Genomic DNA, 12,531 nt, shown 5'->3' on the forward strand with positions numbered 1-12,531 from the left:
TTTGCTTTCTTTGGTGCAGATTCCCCGCTTGCAACCCATTGTTTTGACTGTTCCTTGGTCTCAGACTGGTAGTGATGAATCCATGTTTCGTCCACTGTTACAAAACAATGCAAAAATTCCTCTGGATTCTGTTGAAACAGCTTCAAGCTGTCCTTGAAACAGTTCACACATTGACGCTTTTGATCCAGTGTGAGCAAATCCGGCACCCATCTTGCATATAGTTTTCTCATTTGTAAATGTTCCTGTAAAATATTATGCACGCAGTCATTTGAGATGCCCACAGTCTTAGCAATTTCACGCACCTTCTCTCATCCATCACCATATCATGGATTTTTTCAATAATTTCTGGAATAGTGACCTCAACAGGGTGTCCAGAACATTCAGCGTCACTTGTGCTCATATGGCCACTTCAAACGTTACTAAACCACTTATAAACCCTTCTAATCGAAGGTACAGACTCACCATAATGTTTATCATGCTTAGCTTTGGTGTCCTGAGCCGTTTTGTCTTTCAAAAAGTAATATTTAATCACTACACAAAATTCTTTCTCATCCATTTTTCTCAAATCACGGTATTTGATCAATTCAAATGAACATCAAACGCAGAGTAATAATCTGTCTGACTGAAACTTCGAGTCTAGTCCTCCAACAGTTGCCAGCAACTAAAAATAACCTCAATACGTACTGGTGGCACCATCTCTTAGACTTCGCAGACTTATCAAACAGCCCTCTTATTCTTAGTATTGCTAGTTGATCTGTATGTGACCTGTTGGTTCTAAATCTTGCTTATGTTTCTCTTAGCTTATGCTCTATTTCTTTTTTTATTCTTTCTAATATTATTCTTGTTAGTATTTAACTTGTTGTGTTTAATAATGATATTCCTTTCCAGTTATATTAATTAGTTAAATCTCCTTTTCTTGGTAAAGATCAGTTATCTATTCTTCCTGCATCCAAATTTGCTTAGGAAATGGATAGAGTATATTCACCATTAAATCTATATCTGCTTTTAAGAGTTCATCTGCTATACCAGTTGCTTTTCCATTTTTACATTCTTAGTGCTTTTTGTTTCACTTTTTTATTTCTTTGGTATCTATTTTTTTTTGGAGGAGACCTCCCAATTTTCTCTGAGAGGAGACCTATACATAGCCTTTAAAGGAATGCAGAAAACCCACCAGGGCGTCTGACCCAATGTCCAATCCTCACCTTCTCGTGGTGCACCCTGTTAGGTATCTACCTGGATACTGAACGAACAAGGATGGGCTGGTAATTTGGGGTTTAGCCGACCAAATTATATTCTTATTGGCTTAGACCAATATACAAAATGATGGTATGACATGACAAAATTTCATGCTAGCTGGGGCGTCGCCCAGTTAAACAAGGTCCCATTTTTTTTCGCCGGGGAACCAGGGCAAACAATCGAAAAATCAGCTACTGGAACAAATCTGAAAACACACCCCAACTCAACATCACCAGAGTTAAAGATCGGTACTATCAACATAAGAAGCCTGAATGGCAAAGAAATGGAGCTAGCTGAGGAATTAGATAAGTACCAGATCAACATAAATAGGGGTGACTGAAAGAAAAAAGACAAAAACTGGTGTGATGTTTCTGAGCAATAAATACAAAATGTTATATTTAGGCAGTGACAATCAATGAAAAGAAGGAGTAGCCATAGTATTCAACACAAAATACGAGGCTAATCTTCTTGAATGGCAGGCAGTCTCAAGTAGAGTAATCTGGGCAAATATGAGAATGGGAAACTGGACAATGAGACTTATTTGTGCCTATGGTCCCACAGAAGGTTCTACTAAGGTAGAAGTGGAGGAATTTTTTGAGGCTTTAGAAAAAGCAACTGACACAATGAAAAAGGAAAAGTTGGTCCTTGTTGGGGATCTAAATAGCAGAGTAGGAAATGATTGTCAGACATACAAAAATATATTGGGAAAATTTGGAGAAAAGAGCAAAGATAATAATAATGGCATATACCTGTTGGATTTCTGCTCAGTACATGGATTGGTTATTACTAACACCATGTTCCAACATAAAAATGTGCACAAATTCACATGGAGAGAAGAGGAAAGGAATAAGAAAAGTCTCATCGACTATGTTATTGTTGACAGTGATGTTTTCTCCCTTGTGCAGGACACCAGAGTGTACAGAGGATTTGAAATTGGAAGTGATCACTATTTAGTCTTGAGCAGGATAAAATTGAATTTCATATTGAAAAGAATGACATGTAAGAAAGTTTTAAAGCGAATAAAAGTTGAGCAGCTCTCCGATATGAACTGTAGACTAAAATACACAAAAATTATTGAAGAAAAAATGAAGGAGATTGAGAACAGGAACCAAACCTTGGAGATTCAATGGCAAGCCTTGAAGAAAACCCTGATTGATTCAGCCAGAGAGGCATGTGGTAAAGTTGTCTGCAGGGATAGAAAAATTAGAACTCCATGGTGGACACAGGAAGTAAAAGAGGCAGTGAAGGAAAAGAAGAAAGCATATCAAAGGTTCCTGGTAAATAAGTCAGCTTTTGCTCTTAGAGAATACAGAGACAATATAAGAAAGCGAAACACTGTGTAAAACTAGCTAAACAAAAGTCATGGGAGGACTTTGGCAAGAATATTACTATTACTATTACTATTATTACGGGCAACTCCAGGGAGTCATTAGACTCATCGAGGGAGTAAAGAACCCAGCTCTAACACCTTTACTAACCACACTTTTGCCCAGTTTCCATGGATGTCCCCTAGTCCTCCCACAACCAGCCCTGTTCTCAAAAATATCTTCTGAATTAATTTTATAGAAACCCTTCAGTAATTTGAATGTTTCAATCATATCTCCCCTCCTCCGCTTATCAACCAATTTTTGCAACCCACAAATCCTCAACCTGTTCTCATACGGTTCATTCCACAGACCTGCTATCATCTTGGTCACTCGCCTCTGGATCCTCTCCACCTCCTCCCCATCAAGAAGAAACCTAGGTGACCAAATCTGAGCACAGTAGTCTAGATGGGGTCTTATCAAGGCTCGATACATAGGAACAATAACCTGCTTGTCTCTGCTTGTCAACGTATTCTTCAGCAACCAAGTGATTTGATGAGCTGATTTGGCCACTTTTGCAATGTGTCCCCTAAATTTCAATTCCTTATCTACCAACACTCCTAAATCTCGTGCCTCATCAATTTCCTGGAGCACGGTTCCACCAATGCAGTAAACTGCCGCCAATCTTTTCACCCCAAAATGCATAACCTTACATTTTGCCACATTAAACTGACATCCATTCTCCTTAGCCCAGACCTCCAATCTATCCAAATCATCCTGCAAAATTTTGACGTCATCTGCATTCACTATTGCCCTACCCAACTTCGCATCATCCGCAAACAAATGAACTGTTCCTCTCAGATCCTTTCCTATATCATTTATGAACAAATTAAACAGCAGTGGTCCAAGAACAGATCCTTGTGGCACACCACTAGTCACAGGACGTCTTGTGGACTCTACTCCTGAGTAAACCACTCTCTGATGTCTCTCCGTCAACCACCCTCCTATCCATCTCACCAACCCTATGTCCATCCCCATATGCCCCAATTTACTGATTAGAATTCCATGTGGTATCCTGTCAAAGTCCAGTAGAATCACCGTAAACCCATTACCCTTATCCAGTTCAGCCGTCACTGTGTTATAATACGTGAGCAAGTTACTGAGGCATGACCTACCCTTCACAAAACCATGCTGTCCCCGATACAGTATCCCATTTTCTTCTATCCAATCTTGTATTTTCCTCTTGACTATTTTCTCTAAGACCTTGATAATGATTCCTGTTATGCTGATTGGCCGGTAATTTTCAACAGCAGCCTTGGAACCACCTTTGTGCAGTGGAACTATTTTCCCCTCTTTCCACCCCCTTGGGACTGACCCAGTCCTGAGGCTCAAATTAAACAAAATGGTCAAGGGCACTGACAATTCTTTGGCCACTTCACATACGACACGAGCTGGTATACCATCCAATCCCACAGATGTATTGACATTGAGGTTCTGTAATAGACTAGTTACCTCTACTTCATTCATCACAATTCCAGTATAAGCTGTTGGTTCTTCCATTCCTGCAAAGTCTCCACCTGGATGATATACTCTTGCAAAGTGCTCGCTGAGTAATTCCACAATATCGACTGATTCAGTTACCTCCCTACCCTCAGCATTTTTTAAGATCATTCTACCATGAGCATTTTTCCTTTTACTTGCAACATATTGAAAAAACTGTTTGGGATTCTCTTTAGCCTGCGTGGCCAATTTCCTTTCGTAATCTGCCTTTGCTTTTCTTACCACCCTTGTTACCATCCTGGCCTGAGCTTTATATTGTTCCTGCGCCTGATGGTCACCCTTCTCCTTAAAATTCCTCCACAATTGTTTCTTTTTTTGCAGCTCAAGCTTAATAGTGTTATTCATCCATTTAACCCCTAATTGATTTATTATTCGGACTCTTGGTATACAGTCAACCATTGCCTCCTGCAAACAGCTCTTAACTACCTCCCATGCACTATCAACATCCAGCCCTTGCAGTTTTACATGCCATGGCATTGAGCCAAGCACACACCTAAGCTTGTCATACTTACCAGCCCGGTAATTCCACATGTACCCTGTCTTAATTGTAAATTCGACTCCTTTAGCCACCTCCCAAGTCATGACTTTATGGTCACTCTCACCAATTGGTGGCAACATGGTCATGTTCATTACAGCCACATTCTCGGTTGCAATTACTAGGCGCAGCACTCTCTGCCCCCTGGTATTTTCCAATACATGTTGCCGTAGATAGTTGTCCCTTAATAACCGCATAAAATCCACTTCCTTCCTCCCATGTGCCCTCTCCTCTTTCCAGTTAATGTTACCATAATTGAAATCACCCATAATAATTACCCTCCTTCCACTCATTTCTTCTATTTGCTTATGCATACTATCCCCACCATCCACTCCATCACCTGGTCTATAGCACCACCCAATTGTATATTTTGTTCTGCTGGATTGTATCTCACACCAAACAGCCTCAAATGCGCTTTTTCCCCCATCATGCAGTTCAACTTCTATACTCCTTGGCTGAAGATCATCAGCTATCATCAATAACACTCCTTCACCCTGTCATTCCTGATCACGCTATACCCATCGCATTCAATCCCACTAGCTTTATCATCATATAGAAAATAAATATCAAGAAGGTGGTAAGATATTCTGGTGGTTGTTGAAGAAGCTTAGAAATGGAGGAAAGAGTGCTGTAAAACGAGTTAGAGATGATAAAGGTGACATGAAAATGGGAGAAAAAGATATCTTTGAAGTATGGAGTAATTACTTCGAAAATTACTAAATGAAACAAGCGGTGATAGCACAGTGGTAAAAAACACTCAACAGGCATACAGTCAGGAATACATATCCATACTTGAAGTAGAAAAAGCCATCAAAGGCTTGAAATGTGGAAAGGCAGCAGGAGTAGATGATATTCGACCAGAAATGCTGAAGTATGGTGGTATAAGAGTCTTACAGTGGCTGCACTGCATAGTTCAGAAAGCCTGGACAGAGGGACGAATTCCCGATGATTGGAGTAGAGCTCTCATAGTACCCATATATAAAAAGGGAAATAAAACTGAATGTGAGAATTACAGAGGTATTTCCCTACTGAGTGTTCCTGGCAAGATCTATGCAAGTATACTTGAGAAACGGTTGAGAAGAATTGTGGAAGAAAAGCTTGGTGAAGAACAAGCTGGATTCAGGCCAAATAGAGGCTGTCAGGATCAGATCTTCACTTTATGACAAATATTTGAGAAAGCATGGGAACATAATAAAGATCTGTATTTAAGTTTTGTAAAAGGTGTCAATGGGACATTATATCAAGCAATACTTATTACTATTATTATTACTATTATTACGGGCAACTCCAGGGAGTCATTAGATTCATCGAGGGAGGCCCCAAATCATATTCATCACAACTATTCGACATTTTTACAGTATCTATCATACCTCGCCTTAAACTCATTCACTGTCACAGCATCCACAACAGACTCAGGGAGCGCATTCCACTCATTCACTACTCTAAAAGTAAAAAACCCAGCTCTAACACCTTTACTAACCACACTTTTGCCCAGTTTCCATGGATGTCCCCTAGTCCTCCCACAACCAGTCCTTTTCTCAAAAATATCTTCTGAATTAATTTTAAGAAACCCTTCAGTAATTTGAATGTCTCAATCATATCTCCCCTCCTCCACCTATCAACCAATTTTTGCAACCCACAAATCCTCAGCCTGTTCTCATATGGTTCATTCCACAGACCTGCTATCATCTTGGTCACTCGCCTCTGGATCCTCTCCACCTCCTCCCCATCAAGAAGAAACCTAGGTGACCAAATCTGAGCATAGTAGTCGAGATGGGGTCTTATCAAGGCTCGATACAGAGGAACAATAACCTGCTTGTCTCTGCTTGTCAATGTATTCTTCAGCAACCAAGTGATTTGATGAGCTGTTTTGGTCACTTTTGCAATGTGTCCCCTAAATTTCAATTCCTTATCCACCAACACTCCTAAATCTCGTACCTCATCAATTTCCTGGAGCACGGTTCCACCAATGCAGTAAACTGCCGCCAATCTTTTCACCCCAAAATGCATAACCTTACATTTTGCCACATTAAATTGACATCCATTCTCCTTAGCCCAGACCTCCAATCTATCGAAATCATCCTGCAAAATTTTGACGTCATCTGCATTCACTATTGCCCTACCCAACTTCGCATCATCCGCAAACAAATGAACTGTTCCTCTCAGATCCTTTCCTATATCATTTATGAACAAATTAAACAGCAGTGGTCCAAGAACAGATCCTTGTGGTACACCACTAGTCACAGGCCGTCTTGTGGACTCTACTCCTGAGTAAACCACTCTCTGATATCTCTCCGTCAACCACCCTCCTATCCATCTCACCAACCCTATGCCCATTCCCATATGCTGCAATTTACTGATTAGAATTCCATGTGGTATCCTGTCAAAGGCCTTAGCAAGGTCCAGTAGAATCACTGTAAACCCATTACCCTTATCCAGCTCAGCCGTCACTGTGTTATTATACGTGAGCAAGTAACTGAGGCAAGACCTACCCTTCACAAAACCATGCTGTCCCCGATACAGTATCCCATTTTCTTCTATCCAATCTTGTATTTTCCACTTGACTATTTTCTCTAAGACCTTGATAATGATTCCTGTTATGCTGATTGGCCGGTAATTTTCAACAGCAGCCTTGGAACCACCTTTGTGCAGTGGAACTATTTTCCCCTCTTTCACCCCCTTGGGACTGACCCAGTCCTGAGGCTCAAATTAAACAAAATGGTCAAGGGCACTGACAATTCTTTGGCCGCTTCACGTACGACACGAGCTGGTATACCATCCAATCCCACAGATGTATTGACATTGAGGTTCTGTAATAGACTAGTTACCTCTACTTCATTCATCACAATTCCAGTATAAGCTGTTGGTTCTTCCATTCCTGCAAAGTCACCACCTGAATGATATACTCTTGCAAAGTGCTCGCTCAGTAATTCCACAATATCGACTGATTCGGTTACCTCCCTACCCTCAGCATTTTTTAAGATCATTCTACCATGAGCATTTTTCCTTTTACTTGCAACATATTGAAAAAACTGTTTGGGATTCTCATTAGCCTGCGTGGCCAATTTCCTTTCGTAATCTGCTTTTGCTTTTCTTACCACCCTTGTTACCATCCTGGCCTGAGCTTTATACTGTTCCTGCGCCTGATGGTCACCCTTCTCCTTAAATTCCCTCCACAATTGTTTCTTTTTTTGCAGCTCAAGCTTAATAGTGTTATTCATCCATTTAACAACCTTATTGATTTATTATTCGGACTCTTGGTATACAGTCAACCATTGCCTCCTGCAAGCAGTTCTTAACCACCTCCCATGCACTATCAACATCCAGCCCTTGCAGTTTTACATGCCATGGCATTGAGCCAAGCACACACCTAAGCTTGTCATACTTACCAGCCCGGTAATTCCATATGTACCCTGTCTTAATTGTAAATTCGACTCCTTTAGCCACCTCCCAAGTCATGACCTTATGGTCACTCTCACCAATTGGTGGCAACATGGTCATATTCGTTACAGCCACATTCTCAGTTGCAATTACTAGGTCCAGCACTCTCTGCCCCCCTGGTATTTTCCAATACATGTTGCCGTAGATAGTTGTCCCTTAATAACCGCATAAAATCCAATTCCTTCCTCCCATGTGCTCTCTCCTCTTTCCAGTCAATGTTACCATAATTGAAATCACCCATAATAATTACCCTCCTTCCACTCATTTCTTCTATTTGCTTATGCATACTATTCCCACCATCCACTCCATCACCCGGTCTATAGCAGCACCCAATTGTATATTTTGTTCTGCTAGATTCTATCTCACACCAAACAGCCTCAAATGTGCTTTTTTCCCCATCCTGCAGTTCAACTTCTATACTCCTTGGCTGAAGCTCATCAGCTATCATCATTAACACTCCTCCCCCCTTTTTATTCACCCTGTCACTCCTGAACACGTTATACCCGTCGCATTCAATCCCACTAGCTTTATCATCTTCTGTCAGCCATGTTTCACTAATACCGACAACCTGTGGCCTGGAAGTGCCAACCATGGCCAAAAACTCTTCCTTCTTGTTCCTAATACTCCTGGCATTAGTGTACATGAATCACAGAAGCCCATTTGTCCCATCCCTACTTTGCTGCCTTATACTAACTATCCCATTCTGATTTGTTGTCCGTTGTACTCGCTCGGGCATAATATACTCATTCATACACTTAACTGCCCCCCTAAAGTCTACATATCTACTCCCCCCCTCTTAATAAATCTAGTTTCCCTGAGTCTGTACATCCACTTCCACATCATTCATCAACACTCTTTCAAGTCTCCGTACACCAACTCCATTCAAATGTAACCCATCCATCTTATATAAGTCCTTTCGCCCATCAAACTCATTCCACACATCCACAAATTCCACACCACTCTCCATGCATAACCCACGCATAAAGTGGGTTACTCTTTATTTGAGTTGTAAGTTAGCAGTTAGAATTGAAGGAAGCATTGGAAGATGGCTTAATGTTAAATCTGGTGTGAGACAAGGATGTACATTATCTCTTCTGTTATTCATTATCTATATGGATCACATTATGAAGGAAATGGTATTGAACATGATATCATGGTATTAAACATGATATCAGAATTGGAGATGTTAATGTCAGCTCTTTGCTTTATGTGGATGATGTTATACTTCTAAATAAATCCGCTACAAGTTTGCAAGATTCCCTGACTAAATTGAATAACTGTTGTAATAGATATGGTATGAAGATCAGCATTAAGAAGACAAAGACAATGAAAATAGGCAGAATTGGTGATAATATCAAGTGCGTTGTGAATGGAGAACCTGTGGAACAAGTAAAACATTTCATCTACTTAGGCACAATTTTTCTGAGGATGGTAAATTAAATATGGAAATAGACAACAGAAGCAACAAAGCTGGTATGGTAGGAAGTGAATTGAATAAATTCATATGGAGTAAGAGAGAAATTAGTCAGAACACTAAATTAGCTATATACAAGAAAGTGTTCAAACCAGTTTTAATTTATGTATGTGAGAGCTGGGTTAAAAGTAAAACAATTGACCAAAGACTAGAGACTGCAGATATGAGAGTCCTGAGAAAGAATAGAGGCGTGAACAGATAGATGGTATCAATAGCAAATCATATTAAAAATGAAGATATTACGAATGAACTTGACATTGTCAGCATCCAGGAATGTGTTAGCAGAGCTAATTTCAGGTGGTATGGTCACTTAAACAGAATGGGCGAGGAAAGATTAGCAAAACAAGTATTCTCTGCCAGGTTGGTAGGAAAAAGACCCAGAGGAAGACCAAGATATGGGTGGATTGTTACAGTACAAAGTGCCTTAGACAATTGAAATATAAGATCTGATAATGTTGGAGTCTTGACAAGTAACAGACTGATTTGGAGGAAAATTGTAGATAGGAAGTTAGTGATGATGTAAATTTTTCATGTAGTACTATCATATCCTGTACACCCCTTGACAATAAATGTCAGGAATCTTTTTCTTTCTTTCTGGTATTTGAATTTCTTTTTCAGGTTTTTCTCTGTAGGTAAAAAACTTTCTACCTTGTAGAAAGTTTTTTACCTTAAGTATACTATATGTTAATGATACCAAGCAGTTTTATAAACTCGGTTTTAATCCTTCTTCCCAAGTAAGCAAACATACAAGTATGTCAAGTTTGCACCTGAACTTAGTTCAGGTCTGAGGCATCTCATGGTAAAGGTGAAGTAAGCTCTGATCACTTTCCTTAGTATTTCCCCTAATGCATTATGTTATTATTATTATTATTATTATTATTATTATTCCAAGACCTCACGGAGTCAAAGCCTTATTTGATTGTTTACTGTCAATCAAAAACGCATACGAAAAGACATTTCACCTCAGTGTTTGGCTATGTTTAATCTCAATTTGCATGAGTTTTGTGCCACTTCTTGACTGTAGACAAAACTTGGATCCACCACTACACACTGGCGTCTAAGCAGTAGTCAAAACAGTGGACTGCTCAGTGAAAGAACGCTGAAAAAAGAAGACCATTTTGTCATGAGGTGGTGGCCACTGTTTTTTGGGATTCCCAAGGAATTATCATGATAGACTATTTAGAAAATACTGCAAGATAATAACAGGAGTCTATTATGCATCATTCTTGGACCGTTTAGAAGAACTGAAGGAAAAAAACAGCCAAGATTGGTGCACAAAAAAGTGCTCTTTCATCAAAACAATGCACCATCCCACAAATTGAGGTTCGAATTGGTACCACATCCACCGCATTCTCCGGACTTGGCCGCATGTGACTTCTTGTTTCTAAACTTAAAAATTTGGCTTGGTGGGAAAAAAATTTTCTTCAAACAAGGATATCATCAAGGCTGTCAATGACTATTTTGCACAATTTGACAAATCGTACTTTTTAGATGGGAGAAAAAAATTGGAAACTCACCGGACCAAATGTCTAAACCTCGATGGAGTCTATGTTAAGAAATAAAGGTGTTTTTTTCCAAAAAAAAAGTGACTTATTTTTTTACGACTTTTCAAACAACCCTCATATATCTTTAGGATTTGTGCCTTCTATTGTTTTTTGTAATGTATCGTAAAATTCATATTTTTCCTTTTTCATCTTATTAGTTGGTGCATATACATTTATAATTGTCACTTTATAGAACCTTGAGTTAAATCTTCTTCTTATGCATCTTTCTGTAATTGGTTCCCATTCTATCATTACAGCTCTTGCTTACTGGACATAATTATTATAGTGAACTCATACACCTAACAAACTACTGAAATATACCATTCAAATCGCTATTGCATCAGTGCTGCTCTAAGTGATCAGAGCTATAACATACTATTCTTTTGATTCCGATTAGTTCACTGCAGTGAAAATTAACTGTGCTCATCCTTAAACTTAGACGAAAATACTTCACATGGATCAAGCAATTTATGGACAACAGAAGATTGCTAGTATATATGACAGGCTGAGAACACGATACCTTTTTTAATTACAGAATTACACAATACTCACATTAATTACACAATAATTAATGTGATAATAAATCATTTAAATATTCAATAAAAATACAGCTGGTAAATTAAACAGATAAATAAATAAATAAATCAGAACAAAATTTAGTTCTATAAAATTTCACTACAAAATTTACAAGAAATTTCAGTATCAAAATATATTAAACTCTGAAGCATAATTATTCTCATTATGTTTATACATGGCAATGAGTTTGATTAATGGAATAATCTTTATAAAATACATATACTTTCAACTTTTACTACAGCAGTGCTGTTTTTGTAAATTAGTTCACTGTTATGACTACTAAAATGTCCTGGCCGAAGCCTCATAATTTATTCATGCTCTCCTAGTGTGTTGATGCTCTTCTAAAATTTGTACTTGCATTAACTCTTTCAAAGTTTCAAACAGTGAAACTTGAAAAATTTACAGAGAACTTCAAAATCAGTATCATAAAATGCATTTATATGTTGAATGCAGATATTTACTTCAATGTCTATTACAAAACAAATGCTTAGAAAACTGGCATGAATATTTAATCTCTTGAATTCAGAATATTTCAAATGGTCATCAAAATTCATATAAGAACAGAATGTAACTTTGTATCCTTTTACACAATAATTAAGTTTTAGCATTTCAGCTAGTTGAAAAATGCATTTAACTTTAATATTTGAATTTGCAGCTATTGTTAACTCCTGAATTCTTGAACTTGAAAAAGTATGAAGCTATCTCTCAGAACAGCAAGGTATATTTTGGTCAAAACATTCCAGATATGTTTATGGAGGAATGCTCTCGTGATTCAAATATGCTTAAGCCACTACAAAAAACTCAGGTATGAGCATAAAAAAAAAATTAAACAGTCATAATTTTTTTAGTTCACAAAGGATT

The 12,531-nt window shown here is 38.6% G+C and overlaps 1 protein-coding gene across 4 annotated transcripts in view; it reads left to right on the forward strand.

Annotated features, from left to right (window-relative positions):
* Positions 1 to 12,531, forward strand: part of LOC150104456 (erlin-1-like) — a 354,949-nt gene that overhangs the window by 327,920 nt on the left and 14,498 nt on the right. For all 4 annotated transcript variants that reach the window (XM_090395630.1, XM_090395631.1, XM_090395634.1 and 1 more), the window contains exon 12: positions 12,326 to 12,475. In XM_090395630.1, coding sequence (XP_090251756.1) covers positions 12,326 to 12,475 — 150 coding nt within the window. The remainder of the gene's footprint in view (positions 1 to 12,325; positions 12,476 to 12,531) is intronic.

The sequence above is a fragment of the Typopeltis vanoorti genome, chromosome 7 (genome assembly GCF_054136105.1).
Source record: "Typopeltis vanoorti isolate ZY-2024b chromosome 7, IOZ_Tvanoo_1.0, whole genome shotgun sequence".
NCBI classification, from domain to species: Eukaryota; Metazoa; Arthropoda; class Arachnida; order Uropygi; family Thelyphonidae; genus Typopeltis; species Typopeltis vanoorti.